We start from the raw sequence: 23,947 nt of genomic DNA on the forward strand, positions 1-23,947 counted from the left end.
GAGGTAATTGAATATAGAATTGGAATTCTCACTAACATTGATGAGTTAGCGATACAAAAGTCATCAGATGAGGTTGTAACCGATATTAATTTTCGTTTTAATTTTGAATAGTGTTTTAAAATATCGCTAGATGGAAGTCACATTTCGAGGCGCAAAATTTATTTTTTCAAGTGTGTTAAGATCGTTCGACGATTAAAAAATTTATATTCTTTTGTTAGAATAAATTAAGATACACCTTTATCTGAAAGGACAAAGGAGAAACAAATGATGTCTCTTTGAATTTAGTATTGATAGGCATTGTTCAAATTTGACAGCCCTGTAAAATTATACCGTGCTTTACTCCATTTCCAATTGGCAATCTGCTAATTAGGCGGGAAAGCGATGAGAAACTTATCAGTCGTAGGAGTCATTTCACGAGACGACCGTCTTCAACCCCTCTGAGTGCATTCAACAAACAACTCGATTTCAACGAGGAATCTCGGTAAGTCATTCCTTGCTTATTTAACTGAACAAGATATGTTTTTGGGTCGGATTTTTCCAAAATTTCTGTTGCTTTACTTGCGACCAATTTCAACGTGGTTTTTCCCTAAAAAGTCTGTCTTTTTGTCGTATGGCTGATCACATGGCTGAAGGCCATAGTTTTATTTGATCAAATCAAATGTGGCCCACTTTAGTTATCGACTACAACTTGATGAATTGAACGTACGTTTGCTTGTCTTTAAATTTCAATTTGCTGTACAAAAACAAAACAAATCAGGCTAGTGCCATGTTTCTGCAAAAACAAACCTTCGTGCCTACGAATAGAATCGAGGGATTTCTGCGTCACGTAATGGGAACCCATTACCTCCTGGGTTTGCCTGTAATCAAGGGAATGGGTTCGAGAATTTATTGGTGGTAACATCTCCGTTTGGGACTCTATTAGCCATTTGTATATTGACACACGACGACACGTGTCTGGCTGCTCACTTGTTGACTCGAGAAATTAACTAGTAAATGCCTATTTTTGCTGACGAGGGTGTATCGGGTCACGCGACAGACACGCGACTCCATCATTCTTGGCTCTTCCACCGTCAAAACAGATTATGTTGACGTTGGCACCCACACATTGGCTGGTGTATCAATTTGGAAAAGCTTTAGACTCGTGTGGCGATAATACATCTTCTGAGAAGTTTGTCCGATTAGCTAAGTGGGGCTAACTTACTCGTCAACGACATTGGTTCTGTGCATGCTGTTTATTTGGCGCCCAAGGTTTTCCTTGCTTTCGCAATGTATTTTCATTTCGGGAAGGATTTTGTCGATCGATACATTGCGTCTGTAGGTAAACGTACGAGGGGAATGGAACCAGTCAAGCAGAATCTCTCTTAATATTTTTCTTTTTCATTTTTTTTTTGTCTATCGGGGGGACTTTGTATCCATTCGTGTTCCATACCTCTTCACATGTACAGTAGAGGAGGGGGGAGGTAGATTGCTCGGTGCGCAGAGACAGACAAAAGAATCATTGAAGCTGAATGCTATACAGCAACTTTGCCTCTGAAAGATCAACCGTCGCCATGTTGTGTATTTTTGGAACCAAACATCAAGTTTGGTTATTTCGACGTGTCGCCAATATTGTTTTTGATTTCTCTTCTCTACCCCAGTTTGCTAATGAAATTAAAGGCTTTTGATTTTGAAATTGAATTTAGCTAATTGAATTTTCTAATGAATGAGCCAACAACTTTAATGAGATTCAACTTTTTTTTTTATTATTGACTCAGATCAGAATTTATGCTTTATTTACAATAGATCAAGTCGAGGAATTAGAATTGCATATTTGAAATCAATTTGATCATTTTTAGCAGCTCTGTGAGGGTTTTTGCATACAATATTTTGAATGGGAAAATTCGATATGAGGAAAAGGCAAAATTTTTGTTCGGTCGCTGTCGTCGGATGTTTTTTAAAGACACGGGAATTCGGGGGACAGCATGTCGTGATATCCCGAGCTGGACGATGAATCAGAGTAGTAACTATCAACAGAGCAGCCAGTAGAAGAATAGGGAAGGTGATATTCGTTGTACTGATTGCTGGATGACCAGTTGGTTGTTTGGTTAACAACTGCCGGGCCAGGCAGCCACGTCTGTTGAGGTTGTGTTTGATGAATTTGCGGCTGCTGGAATTGCTGGAAGTGGTCCGTTTTCTTGTTGGCCAATTGGTTGACAAAAACATCGAAATAATCGTTTGCAGTTTGGTTTGCTCCGCAAGAGGACGAGGAAGAAGAAGAAGAAGAATCAAATTGTGGGAGAGGAGGTTCGACAATCCGTCGATTGTTCCATGGAATGAGCGTATGGTCGGGAGTATTTGTGGAAGTGATGGAACTTCCTTGATCGCTGATGCTGACTGTAACATTGCCGACATTCACCTGGATGCTTCCGGCCGATGGATCGTGCCCCCCGACAAGATCCAGCGTCTGCGATAGGGCCCAGATGTAATTGTGGGCAAACCGTAGTGTTTCGATTTTGGTCAATTTCGTTTCTTCTGGGAAGGTGGGCAGGACAGTGCGTAGTCTATCCAGCGCATGATTCAGCATGTGCATGCGGTTACGTTCGCGATCGTTGGCTTTGACTCGACGGGTCCGCTTGATGCGCATCACCTGAGTCGGACTGCGCGCCCTCACTCTCGATTTGCTGTAGCGTTTTTTGCGGGTTTGTTGCGAATCTTCTTCCATTGCAGCTGCGTTAGTCTTGGATGATTTTCGGCGTGGCTTGCTGTTCGAATTGACTGCATCCAACAGTTGGAGCAGATCGACATTCTCAAACGACGACATTTTTTTTTTTTCTAAAGGAGAAACTTGAAAAAAAAACAAACAAAAACAATTGGCTCTACTTGTTTTTATTGCGTTAGCAATGTAGACTCGATCCGGATGGATGGAGGTTTGCGACTGAGTCAGTGGACGCCGAGCGACCTCGCCTTTAAACCTCAGCGCTCAACAAAGGTCAGGTTACTGGGCCACTGGAGCTCTGGTCGTAGAGAAAGACCGAAAACTCCTCCCACTCTTGCTTTTGCTGGATCCTTATAGCGCATAGATGCTGGGCGGGGCTGACGATTAACTCTCTCCCTCCCCACTATTGGTCTTTCTTTTTTCCCCGACGTCTAATTTTCCCTTTTTTTATTTTTGGTTAAAGAGCTCTCTTTTGATCTATAGAATAACCTCGATCAACCTTTATATACATTTGTGATCAACTTCAAACACACGATGAATAATCGTTTTTTTTTCTTTTCGATTCAATTTTCTTTTGGAGTTCTCCCTTTTTTTGATAGAATGTGCTTCCCCCGCTCTCTTTTGTCCATATTCCCACTCGACTTTGTCTCTTAACAGTTCTCTTTCGGCTTGTTGTACGCACTTTTCTCTTATGAAAAAGTAATTTGATTTTGGTAGCAAATCTTATTTTGTTTTTCTACCAATTCTTCTTTTTTTTTAAATTAACACCAATTTCAATAATATGTGAGTTTGGTGTATTGGAACTCCCCGAGCGAACAAATTTACGTCACCGATCGGGTAATTTGCCTTTGAAAAAAAAAATGTTTGAATTATTACTGAGGATTTAATGATCGTGTGAATGAAGAGTGTTGATGTGATGAATGCTGATGAAAGAAATACGTGCACACTAAGGCCCTGATTTGCATATGTAGAATTTGTTCTATTCATAGTTCTCACTCCTCAAAGTCAATTTGCATCTCACAAATGAAGGGGGGGGGGCTCGATCTTCGCTAAAACTTGGAATTGTCATCACGTGCGTACGTTCCTTTTGTATAGATTTAGACTTTTGTATAGACTTAGCTACGTAACTACGAAAAAACATCGACCCTCTTAACAGCTGCGCAGCTGGCCTCTTAATTGACGTTTGCCTTTTCTTTGAATGCTTTTGTCCAGTTTCATCCTTTCGCTTCTACCTAGTAGTCATTGCGCCTTTACATTTCAATTTAGAAAAAAAAAAAGAGTTTATGCAATCGGATGATTACGAGTATGTCGTCAATCGATGAATAATTAAGAAGACAATAGAGCGGAAGATAACACACACTGAGAACTATATTGGGCTAGAGCTCCTGTTATACGCGCTTAAGTCGACCACGCGTGGAAAATGAGACACGTATGCGATTGAGATCAATCCGTGGCTCGTATTCCAGCTACTACGGCTTATGTCTATAGACTTACCAGCTGAGGAACATATATCTATCTATCCCTGACGAGTATAACTCTGGATATTTAGATTTTAAAAAGCGACTAGAGAGAGAGAGAGAGGGTGTCGATGTGTGTCTACGTAGAGGAACAGCAGTCCCCAACGCCACCTGTCACTTGTTGAGGAGGAGGGGGTTGCTCCAGTACAAAAACACCATCGACGCAGGGTTCTAAAACGCGGATAGGGGGGGACGCGCGTGCTGTGGTCTTTGCCGCTGGTACAAAGCCAACACTCTCTTCGATCGTTTGTTGATCAACAATCACTTTCGTTGTGTATAGCCTACATGTAGTTGTTGTTTGCCTTACAGGAAGTTTATATCTAAACCTTTTTTTTTTTTATTTGAATTTGCCGCTTTTTTTGTTATTTTGATTTTTAATGGATTTTCGGAGACAAAGAAATTCGATTAGAATTATAGTAGGAATTGATTAATTCCTGATTGTAATAAAACAGGGGGTAAAGATGAAGACTGGCGTAGTTTACAAGTGGCGCCACTCGACGTACAGAAAAACCTGGTGGTGCCAGAAAAAAAAGCTGATGAGCTTGTCGGGTTTTATCTACTTTTTTTCTTTTCGAGTGCTTCTTCAAAGTATACATGGGGGCGTAGATAATTGATAGTTCAACAAGCGCTCTAGTTTTTTTTTTTTTAGATCCGAAACAGCGGATATAGTGTGCGTTCCTAATCATGGCTCGCGCTCGTTTTGCTTTTCTATTTCTCGGTTACGCTTTTGAAATCAATAAGACTTGCGGAAACACCTACGCTCTTGTTTTTTTTGCCCTCTCAAGACCACCTGCCATTCTATTTAGTCGGATTGCATTGAGCTACGGCTGAGTTCTTTAAGTCATTTTTTCTTCACCCTGTGAACGTATCAGTTTTCCAAAAATTTTGAAAAGTGCCGCATGTCGTTTGTGACTTGGCGGCATTTGACAATTCAATTTCTTGTTAGTAAAATCGTCTCATCGATCATCGAAAACATTTTTTTTTTCCTGATGTACTCGGGAGCCGACAAAGTTAAATGGATACTATTTCTAGAGAATAGAAAGAAAGAGTGAAGAAAAAAAAACTTGTTTTCAAAGCTCTTCTATTGTGTACCTCTCTTTTTTAGTGTGGCGCTATGTGACACCCGAAAAAGTGCTGGACATTGGAGGTGTTAATGATCTTCTCTTTAGTAGGACTCAACTCTTTTTCTATCTGAGAATAGCAACATTCTTTAGCGGCCGAAAAATAGCAAGGGAACACATTCTTAACATTTTCAGCTGATCGGTCTCATCCATCATCGAGATTCAAACTAATTTCAAGGTTTATCATCATTTGCGGAGTCTATACTCGAAGAGTTTAGCAGTGAATAAATAAATCGATGATGGATTTGCTTTGAAGAAGTTGACCATCAGAAAACACAGGACCACATTTTTAGCGGCATTTTTCTCATGTTGTGAACAAGTGTCAACTTGTAATGGACTCGGCGATACGGTCGTGATCAATAGCGGCGGCATTCGACACGCAGTAGCCATGTTAGGCCCTAGTATTGTGACAATCATAAAAACCGAATCGAATCGAGCAGCAGTTTACTTTCATGCCGAATGTTGTTTTCCCCATTGGATGCGCTTCACGCTGACATTACGATTCAAACAGGTTACGCGCGTTTGGGCCAACCCGTTCAATCGTATTTCAGATCAAGCTGTTTAACCCTTTCAAAATGACTTTGTTTTTTATTTTTATTTTTTAAAGCGAATCAATCAATCAGATTTAATGGAAAAGATAATCCCGGATAATGACCGAAGCTTTCCGTTCATCACCCCGAGGATATCGGGTTATTATTTTTCATTCGGGAAATTTTGTGTTCTATTTCCAAACCGGACTTTTCGGGGCTTTGCTTCTGCCTGTTCTATTTGCTGTGTTATTTACGTAAAATATGGATTTGCCATATGGGACACTATACCTATATATGCAGGATATAGTTATGGTTATGCGTCGTAAAGAGGAGTACAAAAAAGAGGGGGGAAATGAAAATCTGGCCTGGCAGCATCAGACATGAGGAATTGGTCTGCAGTCTACTTTTAATCGACGCTATTCTTCAATCACCCTCCACCCCAATTTCTGGGTGATGTTTCCCTCCCCCCTTTTTTTCCCTATATTTTATAGAGGGCGATATTCATTCAACCCCCCCTTTCTCTATGGACGGGTGCGCTCCTATCAGAATGGGGGGGGGGATCTCTTTTGATATTCGATGGTTCTTCCAACTATGACGACAACTACTAGCTACCAGTAGTTGGTAGCAAGCCTTGTGATTGACCTCTCCCCAGCATCCTTTTTTTTTTAATATATATTTTCTCGCTTCTTTTGTGCCTCTCTTGTGTGCACAGCACCGATTCGGAGCTGGCGCTTTTCCTTGTTTGAATCCAAACGCGCCACCCCCAGAATCAGCATGAGGTCCTCTAACACTCTGGCAGCATCGTTTTTGTGCTTGCACTGCCATCAAGCAAGACACCCTTCACGAACAAGTCAGCCATAGCTCTCCCCCTCCCTGAAAAACGTAGCAATCGAATTTATCACGAGAAAATGCGATTTGCATTTTCAACTGTTGTATTCAGTTCATTGTGTATTTGCTAACGCAGTCAGGAAATAGAGAAGAACAAAAATTTTTTATTGAACGAGTCGTTCGTTCAAATTCCCCAGTTACGTACAGATCAAAAAACAAAAAAAAGTTCGCATTTATTCGCCAGTTTTTTTGTTTTTTGTTTTTTGCGGGGGGAGTTTTTGTTATCCGTCGGATGAGGGAGGATCACGCGACCAAAAAACACGGTGGCGTTATACAGCGACACCGGACAACAATGGCATTAGAGGGTATTTAAAAAGCTCTGTGTATCCGTATTGTGTATGTAGAGCTCTGCAATCGTGATTCAGAATGATTATTATTATTTTTTGTGTGTGTGTGTGTGTGTGTGTTCGATGCTGAGGGGGTTATATGGGGGATACCCAATACATGTGACGCTATTGTAGACATCAGAAAAAGTTTTTATCATTATCATTACGATTTAGAGGAGGTGGGGTGGGGGGGGTGATGGAGAAAGAAGGGGGTGGGTTGTACAAGGCTTTTTACTTTTTGGAGCGGACTTTTAAATCGTTGCCCGAGGAACATCTGCCCACGCAGTCCAGCGTTCTGTGTAGCCTACTTGTAATATAGGCTTCTTTTTAACTATATATGGTGGTAAGCCTAAGAGGAAGGTTGCTATTTCTAGGGGTTGGATGATTGTCAACAGAAAAATATTTTTTTGAAAAACAAAATTCCACTTAACTTTGATACGCTTTTTTTTTTTTTAAATTCGTATTTATGTTTATTTTGAAAACGGAGGAACGGATCGATGAGTCACGCAGTTTCGAGGACCTCCTCTTGTACACACCCGAGTTGAAAAATAAAAATTTACACTCCTTTAATGTATGCGCATATCATTAAAGAATTGTCAACTTAGTTTTTTTAAGAGAGGAAAAAAAAAAAAAAACCCTAAACCAATTCATTTGACGGGAGGGCGTGAAAGTATCGCGTTGATAAATCACGACCAACAGCAAAATCTGTGCGCAAACTACATCAACATTTTTCAATGCAAATTATTATTATCATTATTTTTTTTTTAATGAAATGCTTTCCAGAGGATAGGGAGACGAATTCGGGGATGTAATGACCGTTAATTTAATCGAAAAAATATGTGATCGACCGGTTTGTCTTGTTCCAAGATATTACCTACCCGCCGTTTAAATTTTTGAAAATTTCATTCAAGTTGAACGAATTTGATGAAAGCCAGGCCATTGTGCGTCGTAAACGAAGCGAACTTTTGTGTGTGTGTTTTTTAATAATAATTTTTCAAAAGAGAATGTACCGAGTGGTAAGACAGTTCTTAATGCGCTAAATAAAGAAATCTTGGCGGCTATTTGAAAAGACGGGCGCAGCGGGGACTCACAAGATCGAACTGCCGCTACACACAATTATTAGAGAAAGTAAAGTGTGTCTAGTTTTTTAAAAGAGGAGAAAGAAAAGCAGGATTCATCAGAGCAAACACAGTGTAAACTAATTTGACGGATTATCGGCTATTATTGTACGGCTGTTTCACACACACACTGTTAAATTGTATCAAACTGATTTCGCTAGACCACTCGAAATATTCTTTTACGTCCGTTGATTTTTCTACAGTTTTGAGTTTTTGTCTTGTTCTACCAGCATCTTGAGAGCGGAAAAAAAAAAATTCAAATGAGTTGGTGAAAATTCCAATGAAATTTTATATTATAAAAAAAAAAAACGGTTACGTATGGAATCTTGTCAACTGGAAATAATTTTGAACAAGATATGCTACTGTATCATAGTTTTGTCGTTATTTTAGCAGTATACGATCTGCTATGAAAATAGGGCCGTTTCTCGAAGACATTCCATTCTATTTTAGCGACCGGCAATCATTGGAAAGCATTCCTCATAGTTCTTTTATCGCGTAATGTATACAAACATGCCCAGCATGTGTCCCATTTTTGGGTTGCCATTTGTTGGTGGGGGGGACGTTTGACGCAAAAAGAACGCTCAGTTCTTTCGCCTAAATCTCCTTTGATTTTTCTCTTTCTTCTTTTACTTTCAGCATCTTGGCATAGCCCATTAATGGCTTTACACTGTCTCTGCCAACCGTGTGGGTAATCTGACCAAATATTTTGTCAAAGACGCGATCCATTTTTACTTTGCATCCCCCGCAATAGAAAAAAAAAAAAAAGGATGAGGGGAGGGTAAAAAATGCGGAACTTGGAACCGGTGAAGCGTTCATGCGCACATGACGTAATGCGATCGGATGTTATGTGTATGTTGTGTGCATTAGATAGATACATACACACGCACAGCATCAGCTCCTGAACATGTGAGCTGCCATGCGGATTACGTCAGCTCTGAAAATTTCAATGTTGTGCTGCTTTTTAGACAACGCACAGCATCATCCCTATTTGTCCTATTGTTCTCTTCCTTTTTCTACATCTAACGTGTGTGTGTACGAACACGATAGAGATCTGTATATCTTTTTTTTTTTATATATATATATACGTATGATAGCGTCTCTACTGGGTTGGGTGCCCCGGCTCTTTTGTTGAATGACGCCATCAGGTGAACTTGATATCATCGGAGATGATGAACAGAAAGGGAGAGCGTTATAGCAGATCATGCTGATGCTGATTAGTTAGTGGTTTTTTTTTTGTAGGATTTCATGGCTTTACATGCTGTTATTATTTATTTATTTATTTTTTTGCTTTTGTGAAAATTTGACCGTTGCTGATGGATTAGTTCCACCTACATTATTTTAGCCAACATCGAATTGATCGGCCGTTTTTGTGTTTCGTTAAAGTTCATTGGTTTTCGCGTGCGTTAAATTAAAATCACATTAGCTTGAAATTTCCTCTTGGACGTCGTATGTTGCACTTTCAGGTGTGGCCTTTTCATGAATATTCATGAGTACGCATTAGCAGGATAGATTTTCTGCCGGTACATGGACACGGATGATCTGATGGGATAATTTGACACAAATTTCCGGAGCGGCTGTTGCCTTTTGTCGGCTCTTTATACTGCAAACACCTTTCTCCTTTTCTTTTAGCAAAAAAATAAAAAAAAATCATAGTCAGGGTTCTTAATTCCGTGTTCCTGGTGTCGCACGTTCGGCACGCGCCTTGCACACGGCCCGCCAGTCATATCCAAGCGCTCTCGTTTTTCATCTCCTCTCAACCAGATTTTATTGTTTTGTTTGGGCCGCGTGTGGCTCACCAACAATCTGTTCACTTATCGAAATTGTGCGTTCCACGGGATAGCCATCGCGCGCCTTCCAACACCTTTTTATGGGTTCCATTCGGAGGGCTCATCCATGTCCGACTGTAGCGGACACAAGATTATCTTGTGGACCACCTCTGGAGAGAGTCTTATGGCTGCTCTAAATAACCGTCTCTTTGAAAATTGTGTCTCTTGAGCTTCATAATCTCCGACCATTTGAAACGACTTGGTTTTAGGGACAGTTTTATTTTATTTTTCTAACCGCGCACATTTTACAAGAAAATTACAAGCGAAAGTAAGGCATATACATTTTTCCTGTCCACTCATAATCTTGCTATTAAATAGGTACTTAGCCGCCAAGTAATCCCCAAATCATTCAAAGTAGGGGAAAGCATTTTCTCTTGTTTTTCTCAAGTAAGAAAAGGAGTTGAATTGAAATTTGATGGCTGCCGTTTGTTGCATTTCTATTTCAAGAGTAACGAGCTACGTAATTTACGGCTCGCAGCGTTTCTGTTCGGCGATATTGAGGGAAAGCAAAAAGACAGACGTCAAGCGAGCGAATGGACTCCGTTGGTCAGCTCGTAAAAAGAAACCAACGCCAAAAAAGAACGTATCCAAACAATCAATAGAACCCATCTTCTCTTTCTCTTATTGGTTGAAAAGGACCAACAGCTGAAGGTTTTTATTTTTATTTTTTGTTGATAATTTTACCTTTTGCATTTAAAGAAAACGCGTTTGCGATGTCTGTTTGAGATAGAAAATAGAAGGGGAGTGAATGAACAAGCCTCTTTAACTTAATAGTATCCGGTTCAAGGAGTCAATGAGGTATCATCCCGTGCCAAACGCGTCGGCAAGTAAACCGATACCCATTTTATATTTCCAAATAACCACTATGGATATATAGCAACAAGCACTTGACCTTTTCTTTTCTTTTTTTTTTTTGGCATCAAACCGTCTAACATTGAAAAAACAAAAGAATAACCGCCAAGTGACGCCTATTTCAATGCACCCCACACACCTGGATGTATAGAGAGACTCTTTAAGTATCTCCATGGATCCACCCCTCTTTCGCTATGGACGAACAGGTAGTCGTCAAGTGCTGACCCCTATAATAATGAGTACATAGTCTACATTGAAAAACAAAACAAAAATAAAACAAATGTTGAAGTACCTCAGGTCACGAAACGGCGCCTTGTTTATGATTCATTCCGACGACAGAATGCGAGGGGTTCGATTGTTTTTGACTGTCTGTGCTGCGTCATCTAAAAATTGTGATATTATTTATGTAGATATCGTACTAATGTCATCGAGTAATGGCTGGTACAGATAGCAATCGATGACCACTGTGGGGACGAGAGAGAGAGAGAAAAGCAGATGGTTACTAGACTGTTGAAAACGGAAGGCCAATAAATGTAACTCTGGGGTATCATAAAAAATGACCCCAAACTACGCGTGTTGTTGACGACGAGGACTACTGGTCAGTTTGTTTATAATATCTTAGCTTTGCATAAGTTAAAGTGAGGAAGCAGGCAGTTGTGGGATAACAATAATAAAAATAGATAGACTTGCCATTAAGAGTCCAATCTCGAGTATATCTACTAAAGGTCAACATGCAGCACGCGTCAACTGCCACATACCTGAAACCCTTTTGGAAAAAGAAAAATACCTGAGTTGCATTTGTTCCTAGTGGGGCTGTCTGTCTGAGCGCTAGTTTCAGCTTTTTGAAAGCGGATGAAAGATTTGTCGTTGCGCTGTTTGGATTTAACAATTGTTGTCCTCCCGAATGAATAGCAATTAGCAGTATTGTTGGCTTTAAGAATGGGTTTGTCGTAGTTTTAAACCGGTTTGTGAATGCGCTCTATTCTAACAATACCAAACGATTCATTTGTAATCTAAAATCAAGGGACACGTAGCGAATGTTAACTCAAAGGTCTAATTCCATCGAGGTCGTAGTTCATGTAATTGGCGATAAATTCAGTTAAAGGATTTATTTGCAAGATTTATTTTCTAGAACATCGTATGTACTTTCGTTTTCCATCGATCAATCTATTCCGGACAAAAAGGAAGGGACCCGAGAGCGACAGTGACTGGAATTTCTTTTAGAAACTACGTAGTGACATCTAGCGAGAAAATCAGCTACTTTTGGACACTTGCGGATGCCCGCAAATGTTTTTCAACTTTATGAGTAGCATTTTTTTTTTTCAGTTTCGCTGTGTTGTAACATTATAACACAGCGAACATAATAACATAATAAACATTTTCCCTTTGTTGTATCCGTATCTTGATCGTATCCGAATCTTGATGGCCTACCAGGCGATATCGAATTCCCATTGCATATTGATAGTACTGCTGCATGTATATTCGACAACACGAGCTCCGTCCTGTTTTTCGGCATGGAAGATGTCCATACAATTTGACGGCTGGTTCAAATTGGCGATTTGATTGTTCCGACGTGCCCATTTTTGATTCTGCGTTTGGTCGCATGGCAACGTTATAAACCCACCAGCATAGTAACCTGTTCAATTATTCGCAAGTTCTTAGCAAAAGTAAAACAGACATTTAAAATTCCAAGCCCTATACCTTTAGAGTATAGACAGTAACCGGTGAATTTTGCACGGATAAACTTATTCTCGTCTTGGAACCAAAGTTGAATACTAGTATTCATGGGCTCCCACATTCTGATAGTTCCATAATTCGTGGGGTCGTTCGAGATGTCAATCACCTTGCCGTGCATTTTACTCTTGATCGCAAAGTACGTTGGCCTACGAGCAACGACTAATTTTATAGTTTGAAGTTTGAATGTTTAAAACGCTATTACTCTTTCACTATGGACCACGCCTGGTTCGCGTGATTGCCACAAGCCGACTCGATTACGGGGAACGTTGCCGGCGAACGTGTCGGTGAACTCCAATTGGGTATGGCCGCGCAATTCTTTGGATTGTACATGTCAGTGATTTTGCGATCTCGCAGCATCCATTTTTGCTTGTCGCAAGGCTCCGTTCGAAAGCGACCATCTAAGAAAAATTTAAAATAAAATGGAAAAAAAAAAATTTGATATGCAAACTGCAGTTGTTCTCTTAAAATCTCAGCACCTGAAGAGTAAAGGCAGTAACCGGTAATCTTGGCGCGAATGCCATTTTCATCCAAATACCACAATTGGTTATCATTAGGTTTCACTTTTCCGGCGTTCCACGTTGGATCCACTACTATAATCTCGTATTGCGAGGCTTGCATGATTTTTCCATACGCCTGTATGGCAAAATATGTCGGCCTAAAATCGAAACAATTAGTCCAACACTTTGAAAAATATGTTGGAAATTTGAGACTCACTTCGTGTTGATTTTCAGAGGCATTCCTAAAGTTGTCAATCCCCACGGAACGATGATCTGATTGCCGGGATTGTGAGCAAAAAAACACATTTCTTTTGAGTTAACAATTTCGGCTTTGGCCGATTGCGGGATAACGGCCATCATGTTTGTTTCCGGGACTACTTTGAGCGAGTTCATCTCGTCGAAAGCGACGCTAGGTCTCGGGAAATAATTATTGAAGTATCCACTTATCTTGTCCTTCGTCACCTCAATGGCTATTTGACCCCATGGACAAACACTGTTTTCTGAGCAAATAATCGCGTTTTTATTGCCTTCGTGTCCCATCCATTGGCAATTATTCGATCCCGGATGGAATGCAACTCTGTGATTTTCATCATCGGCAATGGCGCCGTAAACGACGACAAACCAATGTTTAGTGTCGTACTTGTCGCTAAGGTGATCGTAAATGATTTCAGCCAGATCGCGGTTGGAAGTCGCGTTATTTTGTTTCATCATTTCTTTGATTTCGTTGCGCAATCTATTTTCTTTAATGCATTCGCTTTCAAGGGCATTAATCTTGACAACGGCTTCTTGTTGGTACTTTCCCAATCTGCCTTTCTTTCTATTCCTGTCGTTAATTGAATCGTAGATATGTACAAATGCTGGTTGATATTTAAATAATTTGCATACGTACTGATCAGCTAGTGACATGTTACTTTCTTTGAAATATAAGGGGAGTGTTCCTATCCCTAACGATAAAAGTTGCATAATCCCTTGTGCAGAGTTGACCACTTGACGTCGATGGCACTGATTTTTTAATTGAAAGATTAACTTTTAGTTGTGTCAAATCTTTGTAATGGCAAGATTGAATTTACCTGCGTTGCCTGTCGTAAGCTGTCCAGATACGATGGTCCCGAAACCGATTGATTGAGAAACCTCTCAAAAATTCTGACGATACTGTTTTCCAGCGATTTTGCTCCACTAAGAAATTCTTCTTTTGCCACGGTAGAATTCGGGGATTCCAGATACTCAATCGCGTTAGTCGCACAGCGTCTAATTTGTTCCTCATAGGGAGCCACGTTATCTCTGATGTACACTTGCTCGTGGATGCTGTTGAGTGTCATTTGATCCAAAATTCCTTCAATCCTGTTGATCTCTTCGGCTGCATCTCGATAGTTTCTCCGTTTTTCTGGCTCGTTTCTTGCCAAAACGGATACCAACAGCGTGACATACTCGTACGTTTGCATACACCAGCTGATGAATGTTATCGTCGCCACAAAGGTGGCTTGAAAACCGGGTTTCGGATTTAATATAATTATTCTACTCTGGACGATGCCACTTTTTGTTACACCGCCGCTTGTTGTTCCAAAGATGGTGACGTTCGTTTTGCTCGACAACTGACTTCGTTTCTCCGTTAAATTAGTGGGAAGTAAAATTTTCAAACCAGGAATTTCAGTCGAAAAATTGCCAAGGATAAGAGGAGCGTCCGTGGACGACTGGACGGATTGAGATTGGATGACGTAAATGGCGATGAACAAGCCAAATAGTGTGATTAAACGTCGATTGTACAGTGATGGCATTTTTAATGCGTAATGTTGGATTTCGTTGTACTGTAAATTATTCAGAATTGAAAAGCATTTTGACACTACATTACTCTGTTTTGAGGTAAATCTTTTGAAAAAACAAACAAACAATGGCTACTACGTAACGATATATTGCGATTCATTTCTTTAGCTAATTGAGTTCTTACCTATTACACAGATTTCCTTGACTCAACAACCTGGATATCTCCTGGAAACTGCACTTTGGTGGTCCTTTTCAAATCCTGTTCCATTTGCCATGAGACCTGATCGTGGAATGATGCAGCATTGCAACCGTTTGTTATGCTTGTGATTTTGGTGGAAACGCAAGATATTAAGGATGTCTGGAAGAAATACGATCTGTGCATACACCTCTTCTGTTACCGCCGGAGTCACCCTGCAAGGTACTGTTATAGTTTATACGAAATTCACTTAGCGACACTGTAATACTGTTATATGCGCTTGGACACGTTGCACGTCGTGTTCGCCAAGGTTAAAAGGATGTCCTATTCAGAGCATTTAAATTGCACCTGTAAATGTAGTATGCGCATTCGAACTTTGCTAAACGCTTTAATAGTAATGGTAAATCAATTATGAGTTCCCTTGCCCATAATAACTGTGACATGTAATATCCAGCGTTTGTTGTGGGATATCGAGCTACAATAGTTATTAGAAAGATTCTCTAAATGATTGGAATTTCCCATGCTTTGACAATGGGAAGATGAGCTGCTTAGTCTTCTTCTGTTACAGTCAACTTTACAAAGGGCATTTATGGTGGACTTAAACCGGATTCAGGATATGACTTTTTAGGTTCTAAATTGTGTTTTTAAAGTGTTAAGTTTTAAAATTTAATTTGTGATTTTACTGTTTCGGATATAAATAAGAAAGAATTCGCTATTTGGAACGTTCATCCGGAATTGTAGCTTCAACGAAGGCTGTGGCAACGCCGGCGTGGTGCAGACAAAATACAGTCGAACATAAATGTTTCGCCACGTGATTTGAAGAAGAAGTCGAATAAATTCGAAAATGAAAACAGAGTGGAATGACTTGGGTGTTAAACTCAGCGAACCAATCCTTCAGACATTGAAAGACCTCAACTTCATAAAGACAACCCCCGTTCAAGTATATTTTAATCTTCTCTTTGACTTAAGATTTTGGAGAAATAAGAGATTTGTTTTGTTTTTCTTTAGGCTGCATGTATACCTCTATTGCTACAGAAGAAAGATGTGTGTGCTGAAGCAGTTACAGGTTCAGGAAAAACGCTGGCATTCATCATTCCCATCCTAGAAATTTTACTTGCACGATCTACACCATTGAAAAAACATGATATTGGTGCTCTCATTATATCCCCAACAAGAGAATTGGCATCACAAATTGATGAAGTGTTATCCAAGTTTTTGGAACACCTCCCTCAGTTCACACACCTTCAAATGATTGGTGGTGCACATACTGTTGTTCAGGATATCAAAGAATTTACCAGCAAAGGTGCTCACATTATTATCACTACACCTGGACGATTCATGGACCTACTCATTCGCCAGGGGGACAAGATTAACCTTGCCGGAGGCCTAAAAGCACTGGTATGTCCAATTCATTTTCCATGATTTCAAATGTCCACTTATTTTCTTTTTATGGTTCACAGGAAATTCTCATATTAGATGAAGCAGACCGTCTTCTGGACTTGGGATTCCATGCTACCCTCAATACAATTTTGGGGTTTCTTCCAAAGCAAAGACGGACAGGTCTTTTTTCTGCCACCCAGACTCGTGAAGTTGAGTCTTTAGCTAGAGCTGGATTGAGGAATCCAGTGGCAGTCACAGTGAAAGAGAAGGTATTACATTCATTTACAACATTAACAGAAACTTGTAACAGGTAAATTATAATAATTATTATTTTTTAATTCCTTCATTAGAATTTAGGTGGTGATGGTTCAAGAACACCATCTTCTCTGGCTAATTACTACATGGTGTGCGAAGGAAATCAGAAATTGGCTGCCTTAATTTCTCTCATGAAAACTAAAGCTCCAGGCAAATTTATGGTTTTCATGTCAACTTGTGCTGCTGTTGAATATTTTTCTCTGCTTCTAAAAAAGTAAAGAACAACTTCAATATCCAACATTTAAAAAAAAATGTCTAACAATATTTTTTTAAATATTTTTTTTTTTTACTTTTCGTCAGCTTTTTGCCATCTGTTACGGTGATGAGCATACACGGGAAACTGAAAACGACCCGCTTCAAAATATTTGACAAGTTTCGGAGCCTTAAAACAACTGGTCTTTTGGTTTGCACTGACGTTATGGCCCGCGGTATCGATATTGCAGACATTGATTGGGTATTCCAGTTCGACGCACCTTCGTGCGCCTCAGACTTCGTACACCGCTGTGGACGGACTGCCCGTATCGGTAATCATGGAACAGCGCTAGCCTTTCTCCTACCCAATGAAGAGCCTTACGTCCACTTTATTGACATCAATCAAAAAGTAAATATAATTCACCGAAGTCGTTCATCTGTCTTTCATTTGTTATCCATTTTTAAACATGGATGAGAAGTTAATCTTTTACTCCATCCACCGACTTTCCTATTTATCGAATGCGTCTTGTCATTTTCCATTCAAGGAAAGAAACTTTGATTGACTGTAGAATCGGTTTTGATATCGTCCTTAGGTGAAGTTGACCCCTATGGAATTACCCGATGATCTACCCGACAACTTGGACGAAATTCGACAAATGCAGCTGAACGATCGCTCATTGATGGACAGGGCCACTCGAGCATTTGTTTCTTACATACACTCGTACGTCAAACACGAATGCTCAGTTCTACTTCGAGTCAAAGGTACGTTTTTACGCTGTGTTCTCCCGAAATTGTCTTTCTTTTCACTGAAGATTATTTATTTATTTTACATGACGTTTCGTTCCAGATTTAGATTTCGGTCGCTTGGCCGTGGGTTTCGGGCTTCTGACATTGCCAAAAATGCCAGAGCTGAAAAATAGGAAAACGGACTTTTTCAAGCCACTTGATATTGATCTCAACACCATTGCATACAAGTAAATTGTCTTACTAAATCGTTTCAAGATTGCCTTTTCTCACTAAATGTGTTCACATTTTTTCAATATCGGACTGCGTTCCGCCTCTAGGGAGAAGGCTCGGGAAAAGATAAGACAAGAGAAATTAACCATCTATCGTGAGACGGGAGTTTGGCCGTCATCGAAAGCCAATTCGGGCCCGATGAAGAAAAACGAGTCTTGGTCAGAACAGAGGGCTCAAAAGAATCGCAAGAAGGAAAAGAAGAAGCTCAGAGTGGAGCAGAAGAAACGTAAACGTGCAGCCGTAGACGAAGACGAGTGGAACGAGCTCGCCCGAGACGCTCGACTGCTCAAGAAATTGAAAAAGCGAAAGGTACAAGTAGACCTATGTAGTATGTCTATTGCACTGGCTCTTTTTGGCCCTGAGGGATACTGGAGAAGGGCAAGGGGAGACAGAAAATTAGATTAGTTTGTACTTGCAGAGCGATGTAACGATCCTTGCACATCTGAAGTATCTCCTTCATTGGAGGTATCCATTGACGAGTTGATGCAGTTTTCTTGAATTTATATGAAATCGTTTTATGAATAATTTTGACTTTAAGTCTTTTTCTTGCTTCCCTTTTTTCCATTTCCAGTTGTTTAGAAGTCAGATTGGGACGTATTTTTATCTCAGATCAATGTGACATGAATTATTGAACACTCAATCCTCCTTTTAAAAAAATGAAATCAATGTTTTTTTCTTTTAGATTTCGGAAAAGTCGTTCGAGAAACAGTTCAATAAGGCGGATGCTGCACCCTCCGAGACTACATGAAACTGACGCGTTTATTTACATATTTGCATCGATAATGTTTTTTGTTTTTTTTACCAATCACGGCTACAACAACAAACAGTTATAACAACGCCAACACGTTTAAAAGTGAAACAAAGAAATGAACGTCTGTAACGAATGATCTAATTTTCTTCGAATCCAAATTTGAATGGAGTTTCGAAAATTAGAAATTCCCAACAATTGTAAATCCTGATGAGTAACGTTGTACATTAACAGGTTTTTGACGGCGATTGTCAGATTTATCTCATCTGAAGAGGGTAAGTCTTCGTGGAATGTTTAATGCTGAGATCATGAGCCCAGTTTCTGAGAATGTCGCGCCACGATCGATGCCACAATAAGAAGGTTGCAATCAGTAGAACCCATCCAATGAGGACGTACACATGGAACAAGCTCCTCCACAAGAAGCTGGTGAACAAGATGGGCGGGCTGATGAGTATCAAAGACGTGAGAGGAAGAACGAAACTGGTGGTAAACGGCAAATTGCCCCAGTATCCAAAGATTAAACTTCCAAGAAATGGATAGAAAAGAATGAAAACAGTTGCCACCCAAGGTGTGGCGTGATGATACACTTCATCAGCAGGCACGTCCAACAGTTTCGCTGCTTTGGCGGATGGTTCCGGTTCCATGGCTAATGTCACTGGCTCTACTGTCCACACTGATCTCACAGTAGACGAATTCTCTTCTTGGGCGTGAGAATAGAACCGTGAATCTTGAGCATCTCCATTAGGCAGCATCCGTCCGCCATTTCCATTTTGGTACGTCCTGATGACCGGTGCATTTTCATTATATCGTTCCAGTCCATTTTGATTCAGGTGGCGAAGGGACGGAGGTAGCTGCAACATCCCCGTGTCGTTTTGTAAGGAGACGACGTCCGGATAGCGTCGGGCCAAGTTCCAGCGGAAGCGCTGGATGCTACTGGATAACGTGTCTGCCCATTTGGCTCCCAAGTCGATCAGGAAGAGCCACATGAAAGGCAACCCGATCAGAACGCACGGAATGCTGAGCAACAACGACCATTCCGTCTTTGGTACGTCCGTCCCGTATCCTGGCATTGGGTGTAACATAATATCGTATTAGACACGTAGTATGCTGTACACGCTTTAATACTAATGCAATTTTTTCTTTCTTTTCAAATCACCAGCCATCCATCACTTGCTCGCGTTAGGCAAAAGAAACAAGCTGCAAGTCCGTGCCGCTTGTTTGGCTTTACTGGCGCTGCGGCAGAAAAAGAAACAACTCGGTGTGTCGTGAGCGCCGTATACTCACGGGAGTAGTTCTGCTGCAGGATGGGTTGTGTGCCGGACGCACGGACCCTATGTATATACCTAGTATGAATTCCCTTTCTAGGATTCTCTGCCCGTCGCTCGCATATACATCACTTTCTTGTCGTAATCACCATTGTTTCTTTCCGTTGAATAAAAAGAGGGGGGGGAGGGGAGCGTAGTTGGTAAAAATGACCAAAATTCTTTTCGTATTTTCTTTTTCAGCCGTTTGTGACATCTTTTCGTGACTGGACGGACGCGACAAGGAGAAAAACTGAAAATGTTCAACGCCAGCCCTTTTCTTCAAGCGCCTTTTATTCGCGTGCTCGTGAGTGAAAATAAAAGGTTGTTTTTATTTTTCCTATTTATTTTTGCTGGACCTTGGAATGCTTTTCTTCAACTATGGTGAGCAGAACTTTTTTTTTTACACATAATGCCTTTACTCGATTGTTTTCCGTGACTCGTTTCTAACTCGATCGTGAATTCCATCCTTAACCTTTTGTGTATAATGTAGGGGGAGTTGGACGCGCTTCCGGCAGAATTTGTTATGCGATATGTCCGCCCTCTTTTCATGTAATTTTAAGTTTTTTTTATCCCTCAAGTTTTCGACGTTATCCTTCTATCTTTTATGTATAGTTGTATGGACGCGCCGAACCGGGCGATGAAAGCTAATAGCCCTCACGTGACCGGACCATCGATGGCGATGCTTTTTGGTCTGTACAATGTCGTGGTCGCGAACATGTATGGTCGTCGGAGCGATTCACGAAATAGGAGCAGACAGCCAAGAAGAAAAAACAAAACAACGGGTTCTTAATAATATGAAAAAATGAGACGTTGGTGCTGTGCCCCGGCCATGAAAGCTGCACCTTATTGAAAATAACTGCAGTCGGATTACGAGTGACAACCTGCAGTAATTAATATGAAAACATGGTACGTTTTGTCAAGTTTGATCGTCTCCTGTCTGATTTAAAGTTTACCCCTATCGTATTTGTTATTCAATCTTTACGCACCGGTCGTAAATTGTTCTTCCTGTATTCAACAGCCCATTTGTAGTAGCCGTTCTCTTACACGGACAAATTCCGCTAGACTTGACGATTGACAGGAAGACGAAATCTAGGGCGAGCTCTTCGTGTTGCAGCAGTTCGCCAGGCTGGCATAAACAAGTCAAACTCCCAGCCAAAAACGAAAAAAAAAAAACAGAAGCTACTGCCCGAAAAGAACTTGATCGATAGCCGATGGTGCTTGCACGCGAATATAAAAATCGTAAACGAAAGAGGCCCTCCGAGTATGGAAAACCCACTAGACGTATGAAAAGGATAGAGAGGTTTGGTTTTGTTTGTTTTTTTTTTTTTTCCCTTTTTTAAAAAACCAGCAAGTTTGATTAACGACCATCATTATCCATTGGCTGTCCACAGTCCGTGGGCGGTCCGATAAGAAGGTCTTTTGCTGTTGTAGATGTGTGTGTGTGTGTAGTAGGGAGGAAACACAACGAGAGCAAAAGTATAGCACGCGTTAGGCATGCGAAAAAGAAGGGAAGCGAGTCATCATATACGCCCAGAACACAATGGAGCGATTGTTGAGAAACTAAAACACAACAAGAACGAAAAGGGGTAGGAGGGGACAACTTGACGACAAATAGGTATGACGGATATATCCCCCCCTCTTTCTTTTCGTTCTGTTTTTCTCTATTCTTTTGTGTATGTTTTTTTCGAGTGACTTTTATTCCACCCTTGTCTGTTACAGTGACGGTCAGCCTTGCTGCCAGTTATCGATAGCCCTGCTTTTATGACGACGACGTAGGTTGAGTTTTCATTCGAGTCTCGTTCATGCGGTAGAACGCCGATATAGAGAGTCCTTCACTCTTTGTTTTTGTTTCATCAGTTGTCCAAGTAGTACTAATACTCGTATACAGTTATGCTTGATATCTAGGTCAAAAAGGGACAATGGTAGTTGAGCTGCACACGCAATGCATCAGACGCAATAACATACAAGTTACGCTTGTCGACAGGTAAATGAGGCTCGAGTAATGGCCGTGCACGTTGATCGTCTTGTCCCATTAGGCTTCTATTTACTGACAACATCCCTCATTTTCGTGTTTTTACCGGTATGTGATAATGAAACGTGAAGAGACTATTCTTTGTTTTCTTTTTGAAATTTTGACTGAAAAAAAAAATTTGCTGAGTAGCGTGCAATCAGCTACTTGTTCGGTTTGAAGCCGCAATAGTTTACAAGGTTTTGCATCGTCATTGAGGCAGCGTACAGTGGTAGAGGGGCGAACGTAGCAAGAGTCTCAACAATAGTAGCTCAATTGTTGTCGACATTTTCTGACTTTGTCCTTAGCCGACTTTATAGCACTTTGGACTAGGGTTGCCGTGCTACGACGGTCGTTGAGATCAACGTTAACGATCCTCTTTTATAACGTGAGTCAGCCAACATCCAAGAAAGCTGGGGTGTGTATAATCATTATGCCTAGCTTCAGATTACGTGCTCGTTAGTCGGATTCTTCATCAAACTCTCTTTTGTGTGTTTTTTAACAGATTTCTGCAGACGATGGAGACCCGTGTGGCAATTACCTTGTCCGGTGACGAGTTGAAAGCTGAACAGGAGGAAGTCGAGGTAGTCCCACTTGTAGAAGGCCCGTCTGTTGGTGGAGTAACCACGCGCTGTGGCGTTATTGAGCGTGGCTTCAAATTTGATGAAGTAGTCGTCAATTTTACGCCTCCAGGCCATCTCGTAAGGAAAGACCTGACGCAGTTCAGTAGCCAAAGTAATGACCAGCTCATTACGGCTGGCCACCACGTCGTTCACTAACTTGACATCGGGTTGTTGCTCCAAATGCTGGAAGAGGGCGGCGTGACCACTGATCCAGCTCGTTAAAAACAGGACGATACCGAACTGAGAGAAAACGAAGGACAAGATCCTTCGCATCCAAAGTGGATGGTGGTAACCAACGTCTTCGACCGCGACTGGACGTCCGTGATAATATCCGTCGTCAACGTTATTGCTCCAGACGGGCCATCGATTCAGTCGCAGTTTGTAGGCCGTCGAGACTGTCTGGACACTTTTAGTGACGAGGATCGACGCCGTCGTGTTTGAACCCCTGGAAATGGTGGAAGTGAAACGAACAGCTTTCCACGTTTTGGCTGGAACTTCTTTCGATATGTTTTTCGAAGGATCAACTGGCACTAAATCCGCGCTCGCTTTGCCCGCTTTCCACGTCTGCGGTGGCCTCGTGTTCTTCACTACGCTGGAAGTCTGACGTTTTGCATCACTTACAGGACCGTTGCCGAATCCAGGGCCCAGGCCAGTGTTAATTTTCGATCCGACTCCGCCACTGTTGTTGTTAACCCTGGGACCGTTTCCAGCATTGCTAATGCCACCAGTATTATCCGCACTTATGGTTGGATAAATCACCGTCGGGTCTTCATCCTCTTCATCCATCAGCGTGTCAATTCCGGCCGGAATGCCGTACATTTTGTTAGCCGCCGCTGATTCACGCGAATTCATTGCCGGTTCAGTTCTACTGGCTGGCGTGAACTCACTTCTGCTGGATGGAATCGGCTCAGTTCTACCGGATGGAGTCTGTTCACTTCTGCTGGCTGGTGCTGGATCAGTTATGTCTGTCACTTCTGATGGGCTTTGTTGCTGTTCCGCCGGGGAGATTTTTGTTTTGTTGACTATTCCGCCGATGGATAATTTGTAGGCCAGTCCGCGACTGATTGACTTGCGCGCAGTTGCTGGATCATATGGTTTGAGGCACTCTGCGTGTCTGTGGATATGATCGTTGTGATTCTCGTCCGGTTTGCTGAAGATGGTCTCCGGTTTGACTAGTCCGTTCTCATTCGATAGAAACTTATCTATCAGCATCCCAAACTTGGTAACTTTTGTATTTTCTTTCTGTTAATATTTTTGGGGTTTTTTTGTAACGTGTTGGTGTTATCTTCTTAGCTG

At 41.2% G+C, this 23,947-nt stretch overlaps 4 protein-coding genes and 1 long non-coding RNA gene across 5 annotated transcripts; 2 read left to right on the plus strand and 3 right to left on the minus strand.

The window, feature by feature from the left end:
• The first annotated feature begins 294 nt into the window (after positions 1-294).
• Positions 295-11,223, plus strand: LOC123475446. Its single transcript, XR_006650543.1, has 3 exons — positions 295-481; positions 10,469-10,672; positions 10,752-11,223. It is a non-coding gene; the product is annotated as an uncharacterized LOC123475446 (long non-coding RNA).
• LOC116929266 (neurogenic differentiation factor 1) lies at positions 1,721-2,964 on the minus strand. The gene has a single exon (XM_032936450.2). It carries the CDS (start codon positions 2,798-2,800, stop codon positions 1,934-1,936), a length of 867 nt encoding a protein of 288 aa, XP_032792341.1. The 5' UTR covers positions 2,801-2,964; the 3' UTR covers positions 1,721-1,933.
• A 744-nt stretch (positions 11,224-11,967) lies between the features above and the next one.
• On the minus strand, positions 11,968-15,234 carry LOC116929251. Its single transcript, XM_032936426.2, has 8 exons — positions 15,053-15,234; positions 14,178-14,912; positions 13,997-14,109; positions 13,325-13,930; positions 13,087-13,265; positions 12,813-13,008; positions 12,575-12,756; positions 11,968-12,509 (listed from the first exon to the last, which is right to left on the minus strand). The coding sequence occupies exons 2-8, from the start codon at positions 14,880-14,882 to the stop codon at positions 12,301-12,303; spliced, it is 2,190 nt and encodes a 729-aa protein (XP_032792317.2). The 5' UTR covers positions 14,883-14,912; positions 15,053-15,234; the 3' UTR covers positions 11,968-12,300.
• A 536-nt stretch (positions 15,235-15,770) lies between these two features.
• Positions 15,771-18,855, plus strand: LOC116929255 (ATP-dependent RNA helicase DDX55). Its single transcript, XM_032936431.2, has 9 exons — positions 15,771-16,004; positions 16,073-16,462; positions 16,525-16,713; positions 16,795-16,973; positions 17,060-17,360; positions 17,545-17,713; positions 17,799-17,925; positions 18,016-18,277; positions 18,651-18,855. Exons 1-9 carry the CDS (start codon positions 15,909-15,911, stop codon positions 18,714-18,716), a joined length of 1,779 nt encoding a protein of 592 aa, XP_032792322.2. The 5' UTR covers positions 15,771-15,908; the 3' UTR covers positions 18,717-18,855.
• A 118-nt stretch (positions 18,856-18,973) lies between these two features.
• Positions 18,974-23,946, minus strand: LOC116929253. The gene is made up of 2 exons (XM_032936427.2): positions 22,570-23,946; positions 18,974-19,779 (listed from the first exon to the last, which is right to left on the minus strand). The coding sequence occupies exons 1-2, from the start codon at positions 23,861-23,863 to the stop codon at positions 18,974-18,976; spliced, it is 2,100 nt and encodes a 699-aa protein (XP_032792318.2). The 5' UTR covers positions 23,864-23,946.
• Between the last annotated feature and the right edge of the window lies 1 nt (position 23,947).

The sequence above is a fragment of the Daphnia magna genome, linkage group LG8 (assembly GCF_020631705.1).
Source record: "Daphnia magna isolate NIES linkage group LG8, ASM2063170v1.1, whole genome shotgun sequence".
Taxonomy (NCBI): domain Eukaryota; kingdom Metazoa; phylum Arthropoda; class Branchiopoda; order Diplostraca; family Daphniidae; genus Daphnia; species Daphnia magna.